Raw genomic sequence first — 19,951 nt, 5'->3', positions numbered from 1 at the left:
ATATGTAGGATGAACAAGTTTAGAGATCAAGTGTATAACACGAGGACTAACATTAATAAAATTATATTACATTAGGGATTTCTGTTAAGTAAGTAGAATTTAGCTGCACTTGTCACAAGAAGAAAGGAATTATGTGAGATGATAGATATATCAGTCAGCTTCACTTTAATAAGATTTTACTATCTATATGTATCCTATAACATGTTTTAAGCCTCAAATAGACACAATAAAATTTATTTTGAAAAATAAAATAAATATATGTTTTAATATTCTTATCTACTAATTCAGTCTTCTGTGACATTTTGGGTTATGGATTGTATATTCTTACTTCTTCACATGCTTAATTATTTTCTATTGAATGCCAGACATTGTGAATTTTATTTCATTGAGTCCTGGAGACTTTGGTATTCCTATACATATTTTTGAGCTTTGTTCTGGGACAAAATTAGGTTACAGAGAATCAACTTTCCAGCCCACTTTTAAGCTTTGTTATGCAATAATATTGCAGCATGTAGGGCTAGGTCTGATTTTAATCCACCATTGAAGCAAAACTCTTCTGAGTACTCTATCCAATGTACCATGAATTATGAAGTTGTCTGCTTTGGTTAATGGGGCAGGAACTATTTCTGGTCCTGTGTCAGTTCTCAGAATGCTTCCTGCTAATCGTTTTGGATGGTTATTTTCCCAGTCTTGACTACTTTCCTCATACATACACTGCTCAATATTCAGATGAAGACTTGATAGGGTCTTTTTTGGATCTCCAAAGCTCCTTTCACTGCAGCTCTCCCCTTTCCATTGTTCCAGCTGCCTTAGCCTCCCCAGACTCCCAGCTCCATATCAACTGTGGGAGGTTATTGTGCTTACTTGGTCTCCCCTTCCCTGAGCTACAGCCTGAACCTTTCAACAGGCAGTAATCTTGGGCACTTTTAGGGCTCATCTTGTATCCTGTCTCAGAGGTCACTGTTCTTTGTTGTCCAATGTCTAAAAAAACAGTCATTTCATAAATTTTCTGGGTTTTTTTTATTATAGGGAAGAGGGTAAATGTGCTCTCTGTTTCTTTACCTTGGCTGGAAGCCCTATATACTTTTTGAAATATATGAATAAATTTATTTACATCAACATCTTTCATAATTGAATGACAAACAGACTCATCTTTAATTTGCTATAAGATATTCAATAAACCATTGAAAGCAATATGTATGTTTATGTTGTACATGTTTATGTGTTTCAAAAGAGAGATCCTAGAGAATCTTCAGTCCAAAGGCTTCAAAATTTATTGTTTTTTAAACTGTAGGCTACACGATCAGTAATCTTTGTGTATATGGGCTACACTAAGCTTATTTTGTTGATAAGATTAATAAATAGAGAAATCTCACCCCTAGCACACATAACAAAAATAGGACATAACATATGAGTTCGTGCATATAAAAGCTTTAGTCATGCTATTTTTCCTCTTTGTCAGTCATCTTTCATAGTGTCCCAGTTTCTTGAGGTAATTTTGGTGGAATTAAAACTGGACAGCTCAAAATTATATAATTAAATACATTCAGCTTCAATTAAAAATTATAATTGATTCAAAGCTGCTAACATGACCCCTGATAGCAATAACACATGAGCACAAATGACCTACTCATTGACGTATGTCAGAAAAGTTTTGAAAAATGGGGGAGATGGGTAGGTAAAACATTTACCATAGAATACCTTTGGTCAGGATGACACATGGTAAACAGCCTGCATGTAGTGCAATGTCTTCCTTTTATAGATGAGGAAACTGAAATCCAAACTTAAATAACATCTCGAGTCACACAGTTGGTGCATTACTAAATATGGATATGACCCAAATCTTTTTATCCTCTGTATTGATTAATTTACTTGTTTGTTTTCTCATAATGGAAATGCCCTTTTCAATGTGGAATCATTTCTCTATATCAGAATATGAGACCCAGAGAGAAGCCACTGTTGAGTCCCAATTCAACTATTCCTACTATCATGGAGCATCTAACCTGTGATCGATGTTGTTTGAGAAAGTGAAAACCCTCACAATTCATTTAGTAATTCAATTAATGTTTTTTGGCCATCTTCTCCACACCATTTATCATTCTATATACTAGAGATACAGAGGTGAACAAGGCAGACAAGATCCTGCTCTGAAGGATTTTACGTTTTAGTTGGGATGAGAGGAAGGGAGGCACTGAAGACGAAAGACAAGTGTAGAAATATAACTTTAATTCGTGATGAGTGACCATATATAGTGAATACCATACAGTGATAGAAAGTGGTTATCATGAAGAATGATACAAATGGATGCATTTGCAATGTACATTGCAGGTAGATATCATGAGACTTTTCAATAGATTGTATGAGAGGAGTGAAGGAAAGAAAGAAATGGGGCTGGGACAGCAGGAGATGGGCAACAGGAAGGGAGGACACCCAGTGGGGAACCGGCTGGAGAACAAAGTCAAAAAATCTGTCTAGCCTTCATTAATTGGAAGGTGTCCATTAGAACTGTTTTTCTCAAATTTTAAAATTCAGGTTCTGATTCAGTTAAGTCTTCGGTGGGCCCAGGGGTCAACGTTTCTAATAACATTTCTGGGATGATGTCAGTGATACCACTACATAGACCATGTTTTCAGTAGCAAGTTCTTAGTTAACCAAGTGGATTGCAGTTAAAATAGTGATCTAGAGCTGTATAGAAAGGTAAGAAACTGAGTTATAAAATTTGGTAACATTTGATATATTCCTTAAAGCCCAAATTAATTGAGAAAATATAGAAGAATTAGCAAACCAGAGAGTTTAGAAGAAAATCCTATAAAATTTAGTAGACAATGTATAAGAAGCCAATATTTGTATGAGACAGAATGTGAATTTAAAATAAGAAGAGAGAAACAGGGATAAATGTAGAATTCAAGAATCAGAAATAGGTTGTGAGCTGGATATTGCACTACAGTTCTATAAGACAGGTAAAATGAAAAACAATCCCCTTTGATTCCCTTTTTGCTAGTCTTATCCTGACCCATTCTATAAGCATCATTTGAAATTTTAGGGTAATAAAAGCTTGGAGTCAAAGACAGAAGGCAATGCCAATAAGTCACTGGAGTTTTGGCTGACGAATTTTAAATAAGAAACTAACAGCTTAAACATTATTCCTTAGACCAATGGCTAACTGAACCTTTTCTGGGAATACTGGAGAAATATGAGTACATTCAGGGAGTGAAAAAGGTAACACTATGGCTGAATTTTGATAGAACTGTAAGTTAAAAACGAGAAGGAAGATCCCCTAAAGTATTTAAATTTGCACTCACCAAAGCATGTACTAATGTTTTAACAGCTGTAGTGGTTAAGCATTCTTCTGTTTTAGTAGTTTTAATAGCTGATGACAAGAAGGCAAGGTTAGACACCCAGAGAGCTCAGTAGCCTTCTGGCAACACCTGTAATGAGTGAAAGTCTATTTTGATGGAATGGAACAGTGTCTTCTGAAGAACAAAAATGTTTAATAGACTGTTCTATATATTTAAATTAAAGGAGACTTTCCCTTTACTTAAACTTGACCAGCAGACTCCACAAAAGCTGTAAACAATAGTACGGCAATTGCTAGAATACAAAAATGGAGAAGATTATCATCAACGAATGTATATCTAGTGCCTACAGTGTAAGAGCACATCTATTCTGTGTTCAGGCAGACACCATATAAAGCAAAATAGGGATTTGGCCATAAAGTTTAATAGGAATTTAATAATTATCCAGTCCATTCAGTCAAAAAAGAAGGCAATTTGGAAAATTGAGAAACTGGATTAGGATCCTGATCCCTTATCTCTTTCTTATGTAATCCCTACACCCTATTATGCCCGCTCGTCTACAAACTTTCAGTTTACAATGCCCTTTACCTTTTATACGAGCCTAAAAAAGCGATAGGACATAAAGCTCCTCCCGGTAGCATGTTATCTACTAAGGCAAATATAATACTTTCCCCATGTAAATATGAGGCAGAATGCTAAGTTTTAGAGTTGGGGTACTTGGATTTTAGTGTGCCTCAGAATCACCTGGAGGACTTGTTAAACCACAGATTGCCAAGCCCCACCGCCAGAGTTTCTGATTCAGTAGGTCTGGAGCAAGGCCCAAGAATTTGCAGCTCTAACAAGTACCCAGGTGTTACTGATGCTGCTGACCCAGTGACCAGTTTGAGAACAACTGTTTTAGAGGATGACAGACAGAAACAGTATTTTCAGCCCAGGCTATCAGAGATAGCTTCACTGAGACCGTCAAGCACAAATTGAATCTTAAAGGACTGAAGACTGCAGCGTGGGAAATAAGAGAAAGAGGGTATTAGAAACGAAAGAAGGTACAAGTTAATAAGCTAAAACTGCAAAAATGTTTTCCCTGCGCCAATACTATTGTGGTTATTAAAGATCTAAGAATACAATACAGGAAATGAAGATATTCCCATTTTCACATTGCTTGAAAAACTCAAAAAAAGCAAACTTTCCAAGGAGTTCCCCCAGATCCTAATTTTGCAACATATTTATTGAATCTCCTACTTCTTGTTGCATCTGTCACAGTGGCAATCCACATTCAAAAATGAAAAACAGGCACTATTGGCCAAAATGCTACAGAAGATTTGGGGGATTTTCTTATCTAGGGCCTGATTTTGTTCTTAGACATTCATGGGCACTATCTCTATTTCAGTCTCCTGACAACACAATAATTTACGTCTTTTATGTATTTTGCTATTGTTCAGAATACTTACAATGAAAGGAAAAAGATATACAAATATTTCTAAAAAGAAATATGAAAAATTTAATTAGAGGGCCATATAACAAATTAGGACAATGCAGTATATAACACAACAGTCTTTAATTTGCTGGAAGAGCAACAAAAGAACCAGAAAAAAATGACATTATTCAAATGCTAGTCAGGGTTATTGCATCTTGAAAAAAATTGTAACCCTTGGTGCAATTTCAGAAATAAAGAAATGCAAGTTTTTAAAAATTCTATTCTTTAATTTGTGAAAGCACCCTAGTCTGACAACCTAGAGCCCTCAAAACAAAGCCATGGAGAAGGAAATATTGAGAGAATAATGACTGATCATGTTTGGTTGGAGCCTAGATATGACTCTAGGAATAAAAGAAATGACTCTAGGAATGAAAGAAAATAAAGGCAAAAAGGTAAGTTGAGGTCAGAGTCTATATAAGACTTGGGATTTCTAAAGAGAAGAACCAAAGTATATTCCTACCAAGAGAATATTATCCTTCCCCAGAGTGAAAGCCACGTAAAAGAGAGACTACCAGGAGAGTAAAATAGTAGACATCTGCTATATTTGTCTTTTTAGCCTGCTCTTTCCTTTTGGGCACTGTCTCTTTCCTATTCCATTTGATTCCAGCAAGACTGTTCATGACAATGCCCACCTGTTCACTGGCTGTAAGAGTGGAATAAAGACCTGACCTATCACTGTCCTCCACTCCCTAAGCCACCGTGGGCACATTAGCCAGTCAGAGCATGTCAGTTTCCTTCCAAGAGAATACTACCTAAAACTCAGAAAAAGAACCCTTCTTTTTGACTCTTTACTGTGGGATATGAGTTTAACACTGCCATCAGCCTATCATCATGAAGAACACAAACAGAAACAGAGTCTAGAGACGATGGCAGAGACAGCCCCGACAGTATACTTGGAGACCTTCCCTCTAGCAGAGGGAACCTCAGAGCTATCTTTGAACTTCCCATTTTTATAAGCCAATAGTTCTCCCTTTGTCTTTCTTATGCAATTTAAACTGGTTTCTTTCCTTGAGAATTACAAGAATCATTAGGTAATAATAAGTTTATGCATGTTTTGCAAATGATCAATAAAGAAAAGCTATGCTACTTGTGAGTCTGTGGGTATCTTGTTTTTCAGCAAGGTTACTTCTCAGCCTGAATTGTGGTATAGGTAAGGACTTTGGGGTTACACTTATAAAATATTATTCCCTTCTGTATGGTTTGAAGGGGCAACTGAAGTTATAAGTAAATAAGAAAGAAACATAGACATAGGAGAGAAAGAGGGAGGAAGTGAGGAAGAGAGGACAAAAGGAAGGAAATAAGTAAAAACAAAAGAAGAAACACTAAATTTAAATCAAAATCCAAATACAGTTATACAGAATTCCAGACAGTGGCTGCTAAAGTGTCTTTTGTCTAAGAACCCTAAATTTCTTCAGAGATTAACTGTTACATGCAAAGAATATTAGACATAAGATAGTGCCACCAAGTCTGTTTGCATATTTACCAATATATATTTCAGTTTGAAAGACTACATCCTCCATCATGAAACTAGACCCACAAACTGACTTCTCAAATTACACTTTTTACAACAAAGGGTCTTCATGCCTACTTTGGAGCAGTAATTTCCCACTCCATCCAAAAACCATTCCATAGCTCTATTCCCTCCCCATCCTGTGACTGACCTTATATCAATTACAGTTCAATTTCCTTTTCAATTCCCTTCTGTCCCAATTCCCTTGCAAGTCCAGTAAACATCAAGACTCCTCAGTCACAAAATACTTCAGAAACAGAGTATGGCTCCAACAAGCCCTGATAACCTTTCTTGCAGCAAGAATAATAGAATGGTGGCCCTCTTGAACCACTTCCATCAATTTCTATTAAACTTATGCTTCAAAGCTGTCTAGCCATTTATTTCCCCTTCCTGCTATGGAGAGTGTCAGTGGATTGGGGGAAGCGGGGAAGAGGTGGAAGGCATGGGGTAGAGGAGCCTGGAAGAGACCACAAGTACAGCTGACTCAGGCTGCAGGGAGGGGGAGAAAGGCATCAAAACCTTCGTGACCTCTGTGCAATGACCACAGTCGCAGAAACTTCACTTAATCTCACCAAGGCTATTAGAAGCTACATTTCCAGGTTGCATCTAGCTGCTCAGAAAGATAACTGCCTTGCAAACTTCAATATACCTTGAGAGAATTAGATTTTTCTAAGCCAAAGATTGAATTCCTCCTTCTTCACTGTAACCAGGGCCTCATACAAGCAATTTTATTTTCCTTGTGCGCCGGGCAGATGACATCTTGCTAAGTCCACCAGAAGCAGGGAAGAATGAAATACTAGGATCTGTGATGTTGCATGCTAGCCCACTTGCTTTGCTTACCTATTTCCAGTAAAGGGACTGCTGGAGAAAACTTTAATCACAAAAACTATAAAATGGAGTGCTCTCTGCAGCTTCCAGGAGCCAACCTATGTTGGCAAAGGGTAGCGTTTACTTTTAACCCTACACAATTTACTTTGATTCATTTCAGCTAATTGTAATTGTTTGCTGCACAGAGAGAGCACAGAGAAGGAGAAAGATTCACCGCTAAGCCCTTATGCAATCAAATGTCATCTCAAGGTTAGAGAAATAATGTACAATTCCACTTTTGCAGCTTCACCATCTGCAGATAGCATGTCCTCCATGAAACTTCAGCTAATTTCCCAAACAGAGCCTGCTCCACCCTCCTGTGTGTTCCCACAACACTCTGTTGCCATCACCTCTATAGGCTTTTTGACTTTGTATTACAATTACCTGTTTGCATATGTATCTCTTCTCCACTGTAGTAGGAGTTCTTAAAATCAGAGGCTGTATTTTTTGTTTATCTTTATCTCCAACTCCTGCATAATATCTACACATGGCTGATGCTCCACATATCTGGGTTGAATGAATGAGGATACCTAAATCAATTTCTCATATATTCCTTGCTGAAGGACTACAAATTTGTAAGCAAAGAGTTTTTTTCCACTCTGGAAACTAAATCAAATCAAACACACACACACACACACACACACACACACACACACACGGAATCAATGAGTGCATATGTGGCAAGGACTCTTTAATATATTAATCATTTACAAAATAAAACAGTAAAATAATGGTTGACATTCAGACCAGCATTGTCAGCTCAGAAGTTTAAAAAAAAAATTCCTTTAGCAAATCTTGAAACATCCCTTTAGGCTAGATGTACCTGTTCTCTTGTTTCCCCAGGAGGTGGAAACATACATACTGCAACGCCTTTCAAGGTCTGAAAATCAGCTGGTGCAATGGGCATCGTAGGGTGCTGAGACTGTTCGCCAGAATCAAGAGAACCACAGATCAGGGTAAAAGGCCAGGCCAAAGGAGAGACCACAGACCAAATCGAGCTGTACACAGCTCACTTGGTCCCAGGGAAGTTGTCTCCAGAATGCGGCTTGCTCCTTTACCAAAAACAAACAAACAAACAAAAACCTTCCCAAACAAAAGGAACTGAAAACACCCTAGCCCATCGCTTTTTAGATTAAGAAGTAATGCTCAGAGAGGTGTGATCCTTGTCTTCCTGTACCACATCCTTGGAAAGTGGCAGCTATAGAGTTGGGTACTCAGGGGTTCCCGGCACTGCTCTGACTTCTGCCACCTTCTACTCTGTCAAAGACAGCCCTGCACTTATCATCAGTCCTCATGGAATGACTCTGAAATGGTTCAGCCCTGGTTTCTCCTCATCCCCCATCCCTCTCAGGCCCTACACATTCAGGGTCCCTATGTTTTTCTTCCCTCCCCAGAGATTGGTTCTTGATCTTTTTACTGACACTGGAGTGCAAAGGTCTCAAAGCCTTAAAGCCTGATGCTCTAGCTCTAAAATTCCCAGGAGACGAAAGAGGATTCAGACTTCACAGGGTTTTCTGAGAATCCCTAAAATAGTAGCTCAGGGCTTCCAAGGAAGGATGTCACTAGATTTGGCCTTAGTCCCCCAGGTAGGCTACTTTCTACAATAGGAGAGTAAAAACTGAAAATTTAGTAGAACTATAGGGTATTGCAGTAACATATAGGTCAGAGGTAAGGAAAAGCAGAAAGGGGGTGGAAGGATTAGAGACAACAAGTGAACACAACCCCCAAATGGGAAATGTCTATTCTGATGGACATCGCTTCTTTCTCCTGGTGTTATGGAGAGACCATGTGCTTTCTTATCACAGAGACTTGGTTCTTTTCATTTATTCACATATTTATCTGACAAATATTGCTCAAGTAGCCACAAGGCACTCAGAATTGTGCTAAATTTGATGTCTAATTTTTACTTGGTAAGATAACTAAATTTTTGAGAGGCATAAATGATGGAAAAAATAAAAAATTAGAATTTTGGACTACAGAAGCATTATATATTGTAGTTATTGTTCACACTCTGGACTAAGTTAAATCAAGGTTCGAGTCCAGGCTCTGACACATTGCAGCTGTCAGGTGATCTCTTCCAACCTCAGTCTTCTCTTATGTAAAATGGAGATTGTGATCATTATTACCTCTTACCATTGTTGCATGGATTAAATGAGATAATGGGTACAATGTACTTAGCACACTTTTGAGAGAACAACAAACATGCAATACTATTAACAATTATTTAAATAGGAGGAGGCAAAATCTGAACTGAAGATAACCCTTTCTACTAAAAGGCAAGGATGGAATGGAAGTGACAAATTTCAGTATCATTTCATTTTGTAGTAGTTTAAAGTGCCTGTAAAATTTAGTGAAGGAGAGAAAAGATAGATGCAAAATCAACACATAAAATGAAAGTTTGGATTATTTGGGGACTCTCAATAACTATACTTTATTAACATAAAAATCAGGAATTGTTAGAACAGTGCTTTTTAAATTTAATACATGTGGATCTTCTGGGGATCCTATTAGGATGCAGGTTCTGATTTAGTAGGTCTGGGGTACAGCCTGAGATTCTGCATTTCTAACAAGCTCCTGGTGGCAGCAATACTGCTGGTCCCCATATCACATTTTGAGTAGTAAGGGAGGTTAGATTAAATGAGAATTTAAGCTATATTCACATATATGTGAACTCACATATATATGTACAGTTAGTTTATTGTGAACATGCGGGGATATATGTATCATATATTATATGCATACATACGCATATATGTATACATATATATATAGATAGATAGATAGATATAGATATTCCCTCATGCTAGCAATAAATTTGTAGCTGGGATTCCTATTTTCCTGCTCTGGTTCTGCCACAAATTCATATCATGGCTTAGTTTCTTCTTCTGGCTTCATTTCTTCATTTTAGAAAATGAGGGCATTGAACAATATGTTTTCTAAGTTTCCTCCCAGCTTTAGCTTCCTATTTGAACTTTTTTCCACTGGGAAGAAACAGAAATTTACTTATAATTGCACAGGATTTGAGAGATATAGAGAAAGTGATTTTTGATCCTCAGGTATTTTGTTCACGCTAGCCCTCAGGAAAATCCTCACGGAGCCCACTTCTCTGGAGTCATTAGAAATATAGAAAATGTAACACATTTTTCCTTATATGAATGTCAGTGAAGGAACAATACATAGATATTATTTAGAAAAACAGCATTAGACTTTCATTCAGAAAAATTTAGTGTGGCTCATTGTCATAAACAAAGCCAAAAACATTCAGCTTCATATCTTTAACAATTCCAAAGAATTTGCTGGGCCAGTGGGAGGGTGAGAGTGGGGCCGGTGGGGGGAAGTACAGCAAGAACCTTTAAAAAAGCACCATGGAGAGAAGAGTCACCTTGGCAAATACTCCAGCTCAGAGCATCTCTTTAGCCAGCATAAACACTTAGACACACTTGTTCCTACAACACAGTGATGCAAATTGTTCACATTTTCTTCTTACAAGTTCTGTCAAGTTTTTATTATTTATGAGCTAACCAGCTTCATGGCTAGGCTTTCACCTTGTCATATTTTTCTGCATTTTCAGAGCTAATCCAGTCTGCCTAACATCTTTCCTGGCTGCATTGTATAACATAAAAATGGAGCCATTAAAAGCATTGTCTCTGATAGGAAGGGAATCCATAACTAGGCAAAGGGATAATGCTATTGGTGAGGGAATCAAGACCCTTCCCAAATCCATGGACCTTATGTTTTCTTTCGTTTAAAAAAAAAAAAATTGTGCTCTTTTTCTGACACTGCAAAGTAGATGCAGCTACAAAATAATTTTTTAAATATTTTGACTAGCTTTTATCAGAAAAAAAAAAAGACTTAAACGATACTTGAGGTACATGCCTGTAATCCCAGCACTTTGGGAGGCCGAGGCAGGCCTCTTGAGGTCAGGAGTTTGAGGCCAGCCTGGCCAACATGGCGAAACCCCAGCTTTACTAAAAAAATAAAAATTAGCTGGGCATGGTGGTGCACGCCTGTATTCTCAGCTACTCGGGAGGCTGAGGCATGAGACTCGCTTGAGCTCGGGAGGCAGAGATTGCACTGAGCCGAGATCGTGCCACTGCACTCCAGCCTGGGTGACAGAGTGAGACCCTATCTAAAATACCCTCCTTCAGGCATGCTGCTAGTACTGGCCCAGGCTATGAATGGCCAGCAAAGGTGCTGGGTGATTTTGCATACAGATAGTATATGTGTCTATTTCAGAGGTTATGTTAAGAATCAACATTCTCTTCATTGTGTTAAGAGTAATAATAAGTAAATAAGCAAAGGAATTGAAATTTACTCCAAAATTCAAATGAGCTTTTATTTAAGCACCTGGAGCTATATCCACATCTGAGATTAAAGTCACTAAAAAGCCTAATGATAAACAAAACTAAATGAGAGATGTGGCTAAATTACACATATCTATACATGTGCACATAATTACACAGAATATGTACGTATAATTTGCCTTTAACAGTATTTCCATTTATACCTGAAATTCCCAAGTGTCTTCAAACAAGGACAGCTTTGTGATGTCATGCCTTTAATGGGGCCCTGTTACCATGGGGACATCAGAGCTCCTTCTCAGAATAGCATTTAGTTCTGACAATTGAAGAAGCTGGAGAATTTCAACTAAGCCAAAATACTTACTATCTTCCAGCACCTACAAATTTGAAAGTTATCCAGTTCTTAAGTATTGCCATTTGGCCTGAGAAGATACTGACTTCTGGCCATGTTTCAAAGAAGTGCACATATATAAATATCTATTCAATCCTTTATCTTCCAATATCCTATAACATGGAAATGTATATTGCTAGGTCCTCTTTATTCAACAGCAACTGAGTAGAACCCATTAATCCCTTCACTGGTGCATTCATTCAGGATATACATTTTGAGTGCCTTGAAACTATCTCCAATGCCCAGCATAGCCCATAGCATCTAGACTATATATATGTGTGTGTGTACATATATATGAATATATATAGCAATATATACATATACTTCCTACCTTCAATGACCTTGAAGTACCGCAAATAATTATTATGTGCTACATGATGGAAACACAACGATATACTATGAAGAGAAGTAGGAGCTGGAGGACCAAGTGTGTACAGAGACGAGATCGTGGAAGATCAACTGAGCGCCTCTGGCAAAACATCAAGAGCAAAGAGAAGATGGCCCATCATAAGCCAAAGCAATTAAATTCCTCTCCCTCTGGCCACACCAAAGAGCACTTAACATGCATGAGGGTCTCAGATCAAGAGTATATTGAATAGTCGACAGTTACATGGTCTCTAGCTTTCCAGAAGGTGAGTCACGTCTTACAAATCATACCATAAGCAACCAGAGAACCAAGGCCAGAGCCAACAGAAATCCAACCAAGAGGGCAGAGATAATGCTTTACCTGTGACAAAGATGGGAGGAATTTCCTAATTGTTCCCAGTATGCAGTACTTACCATAGAGATGAATAAGCTGCCAAGAGACCAACATCTCTCAATGTCTTACAAACCTATCTAGGTCTCACTGCCCAGTGGAATGAAGTAAAATAAACTTAGACGACTAAGGTTACCTTGGAATTCTCAGTGCCCACTGAATGTTTTTTATGTAGCATTTTCTATAGCTAAATTTCCTCGTATACTTTAAGCACTTACCAGAGTGCTTACCCTATATTTTGGACATTTCCTAGAACTGCTGAAACAAGAGAAAGCAAGTTGGGATTATGTTGGGGAGAAATAATAGATTTCTTCCTGCCTGACATTCAAAGCCCTGGTGATTTTAGCAAGGTAAAGTGGTTCAAAATGCCCCACTAGAGCTCTGGCTCTGCAATGCAAGCAGGCAAATTGCAAAATGTTTAGATTGTTAGTCTATTTAGAAAAAAATTTAACTGCATATCTCATTTGATTGTGCTTTGCCTGAAGGTCAACACAGTATAAAGATGAAGGCCTTGGTTTCTAAAAATAAGGAATCTGGCTCTAATAATGGTACTTCCCAGATTAGTAGCTTAGTAGCTGAATAATCTTGATCTTGATCTTTAATCTCCCTAGGCCTCAGCTTCTCCATCTGAAAATGGGGCTAATAAAAATAACTTATTCATATTGAGTGTTTTCTCTATGCCTGTCACTATCATACTAAACATTAATGCATTTAACCCTTTCCATACCCAATAAGAAAGATACTTCTTATTACTTTCATTTTGCAGATGAAAAAATCATGTGAATAGAGAGATTGAGAACTTTCCCGGGTCACATGTGTAGAAAGTGGTAGGGCTGGGATTGGAGGTCAGGGAACTGGGATCTACAGCCTTACTGCTAGTCACTATATTGAATTTCTAAAATAATACCACATTTCCACTAAGAAGCTAAATTGAGCTACTTATATATTTGTCTACTGGGACTGCCATAACAAAACACCAGAGACTGGGTGATTTAAACAACAAAAATACATACTCTCACAGTTCTGGAAGGCAGAAGTCTAAGACCAAGGTGTCATCAGGGTTGGTTTCTAGTGGGGCCTCTTGTCCTGGCTTACAGAGGACCTCTGTCTTGCAGTGTCTTTATGTGGCTCTTCTTCTGTGCTCATGCAAGGAGAGACAGAGAGAGATCTCTGGAGTCTCTTTTTCTATCAGATTAGGGCCCTACCCCTATGACCTCATTCAATTTTTTTTTTTTTTTTTTTTTTTTTTTTTTGAGACAAAGCCTTGCTCTGTCGCCCAGGGTGGAGTGCAGTGGCACATCTCAGCTCACTGCAACCTCTGTCTCCCAGGCTCAAGCAATTCTCCTGCCTCAGCCTCCCTAGTAGTTGGGATTACAGGCACTCACCACCACAGCCGGCTAATTTTTGTATTTTTAGTAGAGGTTTCGCCATGTTGGCCAGGCTGGTCTTGAACTCCCGACCTCAGATGATCCACCCTCTTCAGCCTCCCAAAGTGCATGGGATTACAGGCATAAGCCACTGCACCCAGACCCTCGTTCAATCTTAGTTACCTGCCTAAAGTCCCTAACTCCAAAAACAGTCACATTGGAGGCTAGGGTTTCAACATATATATTTTACTGGGGACATAATTCAGTCCATCATACTATGTAAAGAATTTAGCATAGTAATTAATACACTTAATAATTATTCACATAATGTCTTAGAATGTTCAGTATGCTATGACAATATACCATAAACTGAGTGGCTTATAAACAACAGAAAAATCTCACAGTCGTGGAGGCTGGGAAGTACAAGGTCAAAGTACCAGCAGATTAAGATGTCTGGTGAGACTTATTTTCTGGTTCATGAATGATGCCTTCTTGCTGTGTCCTCACATGGTGAAAGGAACTAGTTAGGTCTCTGGAATCTCTTTTATAAGGGCACTAATTCCATTCATCAGTACTCCTCCTTAATGACCTAATTGCCTCCCAAAGGCTCCACCTATTAGTTCCAACACATTCATGATGAGGTTTTAACATATGAATTTGGAAGGGACACAAACTTTAGTATATTGTATCCACTTAATAAATAGTACCTATTGGTATTTCATGGATTTATTTGGCAAACTCTAGAAATTGTCAAGTTTATGGAAACATATGGAAATCAGAAATTGGAAATTTTGTTTGCTAATGCCATTTGAACAAATCAATTAATTTCTGCCCACCTCCTTTCCTTAAGCTGTGAATTATGATATACCCATCAAACATTTGCATGACCACATGTTTATAATAATATTCTTACAAAAATAATAGAGACCAAAAAAGAGAGCAACTTTTGTAGGAACTAGGTTTTTTTTGTTGTTGTTCTGTTTTGTTTTGTTTTGTTTATCACAACTACTTATATTTTGGAGGCGCTAGTCGTTCTTGATCTTCAGGCCTACATTTATCTAAAATCCTGATTCATGGAAAATTTAGGCCCTCTTCTTTCATTGGGCTATCTGAAGTTTGTCCAGGTTACATGTCTATATCCCAGCACTTCCCTCTGAACAGCATGAACAGTGAAGAAAAACTAGCCTCTGACTCCACAGGGATGTTGCGAAAATAAATGAGATGTAGGTCTAGAGTGTCACTTTAAGCTCTTAGGAATGAAAGAGCTTAAAGAGATATAAGGTTTCCGTAGTTATTCTTTATTTTTTCAGCCTTACAAGTGAGAAAGGTTCCACCTTGGTAAGTTTTGAAGAATACTGCCTCGCTTACAAGCCCCCCCAGATCTGTGGCTTTGCCTCTTCTACATTCACAAAGTCTATTGTAATTCTCACTACTGACTCAGTGAAATTTTAAAAACTCTGCCATATACTTGGACAACAAAGAAGAGTGGTCACACTCTGTTAGTCTGATGGGCTTCCTTTGTGGGTAACCCAACCTTTCTCTCTGGCTGCCCTTAACATTTTTTCCTTCATTTCAACTTTGGTGAATCTGACAATTATGTGTCTTGGAGTTGCTCTTCTCGAGGAGTATCTTTGTGGTGTTCTCTGTATTTCCTGAATCTGAATGTTGGCCTGCCTTGCTAGATTGGGGAAGTTCTCCTGGATAATATCCTGCAGAGTGTTTTCCAACTTGGTTCCATTCTCCCCGTCACTTTCAGGTACACCAATCAGATGCAGGCTTCATCCCTGGGATGCAAGGCTGGTTCAGTATATGCAAATCAATAAATGTAATCCAGCATATAAACAGAACCAAAGACAAAAACCACATGATTATCTCAATAGATGCAGAAAAGGCCTTTGACAAAATTCAACAATGCTTCATGCTAAAAACTCTCAATAAATTAGGTATTGATGGGATGTATCTCAAAATAATAAGAGCTATTTATGACAAACCCACAGCCAATATCATACTGAATGGGCAAAAACTGGAAGCATTCCCTTTGAAAACTGGCACAAGACAGGGATGCCCTCTCTCACCACTCCTATTCAACATAGTGTTGGAAGTTCTGGCCAGGGCAATTAGGCAGGAGAAGGAAATAAAGAGTATTCAATTAGGAAAAGAGGAAATCAAATTGTCCCTGTTTGCAGACGACATGATTGTATATCTAGAAAACCCCATTGTCTCAGCCCAAAATCTCCTTAAGCTGATAAGCAACTTCAGCAAAGTCTCAGGATACAAAATCAATGTACAAAAATCACAAGCATTCTTATACACCAATAACAGACAAACAGAGAGCCAAATCATGAGTGAACTCCCATTCACAATTGCTTCAAAGAGAATAAAATACTTAGGAATCCAACTTACAAGGGACGTGAAGGACCTCTTCAAGGAGAACTACAAACCACTGCTCAAGGAAATAAAAGAGGATACAAACAAATGGAAGAACATTCCATGTTCATGGGTATGAAGAATCAATATGGTGAAAATGGCCATACTGCCCAAGGTAATTTATAGATTCAATGCCATCCCCATCAAGCTACCAATGACTTCCTTCACAGAATTGGAAAAAACTACTTTAAAATTCATATGGAACCAAAAAAGAGCCCGCATTGCCAAGTCAATCCTAAGCCAAAAGAACAAAGCTGGAAGCATCACGCTACCTGACTTCAAACTATACTACAAGGCTACAGTAACGAAAACAGCATGGTACTGGTACCAAAACAGAGATAAAGATCAATGGAACAGAACAGAGCCCTCAGAAATAACACCATATATCTACAACTATCTGATCTTTGACAAACCTAAGAAAAACAAACAATGGGGAAAGGATTCCCTATTTAATAAATGGTGCTGGGAAAACTGGCTAGCCATACGTAGAAAGCTGAAACTGGATCCCTTCCTTACACCTTATACAAAAATCAATTCAAGATGGATTAAAGACTTAAACGTCTGACCTAAAACCATAAAAACCCTAGAAGAAAACCTAGACATTACCATTCAGGACATAGGCATGGGCAAGGACTTCATGTCTAAAACACCAAAAGCAATGGCAACAAAAGCCAAAATTGACAAATGGGATCTAATTAAACTAAAGAGCTTCTGCACAGCAAAAGAAACTACCATCAGAGTGAACAGGCAACCTACAAAATGGGAGAAAATTTTCGCAACCTACTCATCTGACAAAGGGCTAATATCCAGAATCTACAATGAACTCAAACAAATTTACAAGAAAAAAACTAACAACCCCATCAAAAAGTGGGCAAAGGATATGAACAGACACTTCTCAAAAGAAGACATTTATACAGCCAAAAGACACATGAAAAAATGCTCATCATCACTGGCCATCAGAGAAATGCAAATCAAAACCACAATGAGATACCATCTCACACCAGTTAGAATGGTGATCATTAAAAAGTCAGGAAACAACAGGTGCTAGAGAGGATGTGGAGAAATAGGAACACTTTTACACTGTTGGTGAGACTGTAAACTAGTTCAACCGTTGTGGAAGTCAGTGTGGCGATTCCTCAGGGATCTAGAACTAGAAATACCATTTGACCCAGCCATCCCATTACTGGGTATATACCCAAAGGACTATAAATCATGCTGCTATAAAGACACATGCACACGTATGTTTATTGCAGCACTATTCACAATAGCAAAGACTTGGAACCAACCCAAATGTCCAACAATGATAGACTGGATTAAGAAAATGTGGCACATATATACCATGGAATACTATGCAGCCATAAAAAATGAGTTCGTGTCCTTTGTAGGGACATGGATGAAATTGGAAATCATCATTCTCAGTAAACTATCGCAAGGACAAAAAACCAAACACCGCATGTTCTCACTCATAGATGGGAATTGAACAATGAGAACACATGGACACAGGAAGGGGAACATCACACTTCGGGGACTGTTGTGGGGTGGGGGGAGTGGGGAGGGATAGCATTAGGAGATACACCTAATGCTAAATGGCGAGTTAATGGGTGCAGCACACCAGCATGGCACATGTATACATATGTAACTAACCTGCACATTGTGCACATGTACCCTAAAACTTAAAGTATAATAATAATAAAAAAAAAAGAAGAGTGGTTACACTCTATGTGGGACAAATTATCTGCCACCAGTTGGACATAACACTATACAGGCTCCTACACTGGCTGTTAAAAAAAAAATTCTAATCAGATAAAGAAAATGTCACATTGCAGAAAAGAAGTTGCTAGGATAGACTTCCCACTCAGAACACTGATCTGATAGAGTCTAGAAGTTCATAGGGAATAAACTTCCAGCACTCTCTTTAGGAGAATTAAAACTATATTTTGCCAATGTCAGAGATACACAAGGTAGTTTCACAAGGTAGTTGTGAAAGAGAATCACAAATAACCAGCTAAAACTCCTGATCTTCTCTCTGCCCCCAGATGCAGAGTCTCTGACAGGTAATATAAATAAGTACTGCATAACCTGTCACTTTATCTTCCTTAAGAGGGCAGCATAATCCATGGAGCTCTAATAAACTCTTCTGTGGCTTCGATCACGTTCTGACATTCAGGAGAAAAGTTGACAGTCATAGATTAAAGGAAAACACTATAGTGAAGAGATATTTACAATAGGTAGCTCTGACTAAAGATGTGTTTTGGCAAGAATTAGCTGGAAAGACACATTGGCATGCTGGCGCAGATTTCTAAGCTAGTGGATCAAACTAACACCTTTGCCTTGATCTCATTGGGGCCCAGGTTGACTTACATGCTTTCATTGTCTTCATTCATTCATTCCATAAATATTCACTGAGCACTGTAATGGAAATTGCTGGTAGTATCCCCAAATCTATTCTTACCTCCAGTATTACTCAGGGGTCTCCAGAGAGAGAGAACCAATAGGATATATATAGATAAATATAAATATATGAGAGGGGATTTATTAGGGGAATTGGCTCACATGATTACGGAGGCTGAGAAGTCCCAAGACAGGCGATCTGCAAGCTGCAAACCCTGGGATGCTGACGGCATGGCTCAGTCCAAGACCAAAAGCCTCAGAACCAGGAAAGCCAATGGTGTATTTCTCAGTCCAAGACCAAAGATCTGAGAATCCTGAAGGGGCCTTCTGGTTAAGCACTGGAGTCCAAAGGCTGGGGAACCCGGAGTTACTGTCCTAGAATAGGAGAGGAAGAAGTTATCCCAGCCCCAGCAGCAAAATCAACATACTCACTTTTTCTCTGTTTTTGTTTTCTCCCAGCCCCCAGTAGATTGGATGGTTCATGCCAACACTGAGGGCAGATCTTCTCCATCTAATCCTTCAGACTCATATCTAATCTCCTCTGATAACACCCCCACAAACACACCCCAAAATCATGCTTTACCAAGTTGCTAGGTATTCCTGAATTCAGTCAAGTTGACACCTAAAATGAACCATCACACTTCCTTCCTGAGCAGGTAGCTGTCCAACTAGAACCTACATTTTCCAGTTGATCTTACAGGTGTGTGACCTAAGTATGCACTAATGGCAACTGAGTGGAAAGAGTGGGGGCAATTTCAGCATCACTTACCTTGAAGAAAATCCTTGACCTGGACTTCTCACTCTTGCCTACTTACTGAAAATGGCAAAGTCAAGCCTACCTACCAGCCATAAACTATTATGTGAGAGGAAAATAAATATCTGTGTTTTAGAGTCCCTTTGTTACATCAGCATAGCCTGCACCTTTACAAATAGGTGTGCCATCTTGGTACTAGATTCTGTGCAATATCATAAATTCTGCTTAGCAAAACACACATAGTGCATGTACCCATGGAAAGTATAATCTAATGTCTACCATAATCTTCTGTCTGGGAACAAAACATGTGAGACAAGTGTGGCCATATTCATCAATCAAAATAAACCAAGACAGGGAACGAGAGCAAAAGAGTGGGTAAGAACCTGGACTTCAGTGCCATGAAGGTGTAAATTCAA

At 38.5% G+C, this 19,951-nt stretch overlaps 1 protein-coding gene across 1 annotated transcript in view; it reads right to left on the bottom strand.

Moving 5' to 3' along the window:
- The window catches only part of LOC129049872 (uncharacterized), a 447,079-nt gene that overhangs the window by 314,006 nt on the left and 113,122 nt on the right, over positions 1-19,951 (bottom strand). The window contains exon 3 of the mRNA XM_054530617.2: positions 18,944-19,156. Within this exon, the coding sequence (XP_054386592.2) occupies positions 18,944-19,156 (213 nt within the window). The remainder of the gene's footprint in view (positions 1-18,943; positions 19,157-19,951) is intronic.

The sequence above is a fragment of the Pongo abelii genome, chromosome 15, assembly GCF_028885655.2.
Source record: "Pongo abelii isolate AG06213 chromosome 15, NHGRI_mPonAbe1-v2.0_pri, whole genome shotgun sequence".
In the NCBI taxonomy this organism is placed as follows: Eukaryota; Metazoa; Chordata; class Mammalia; order Primates; family Hominidae; genus Pongo; species Pongo abelii.
Note: the sequence above shows the minus strand (reverse complement) of the source record. Positions and strands in the feature narration are given on the sequence as shown.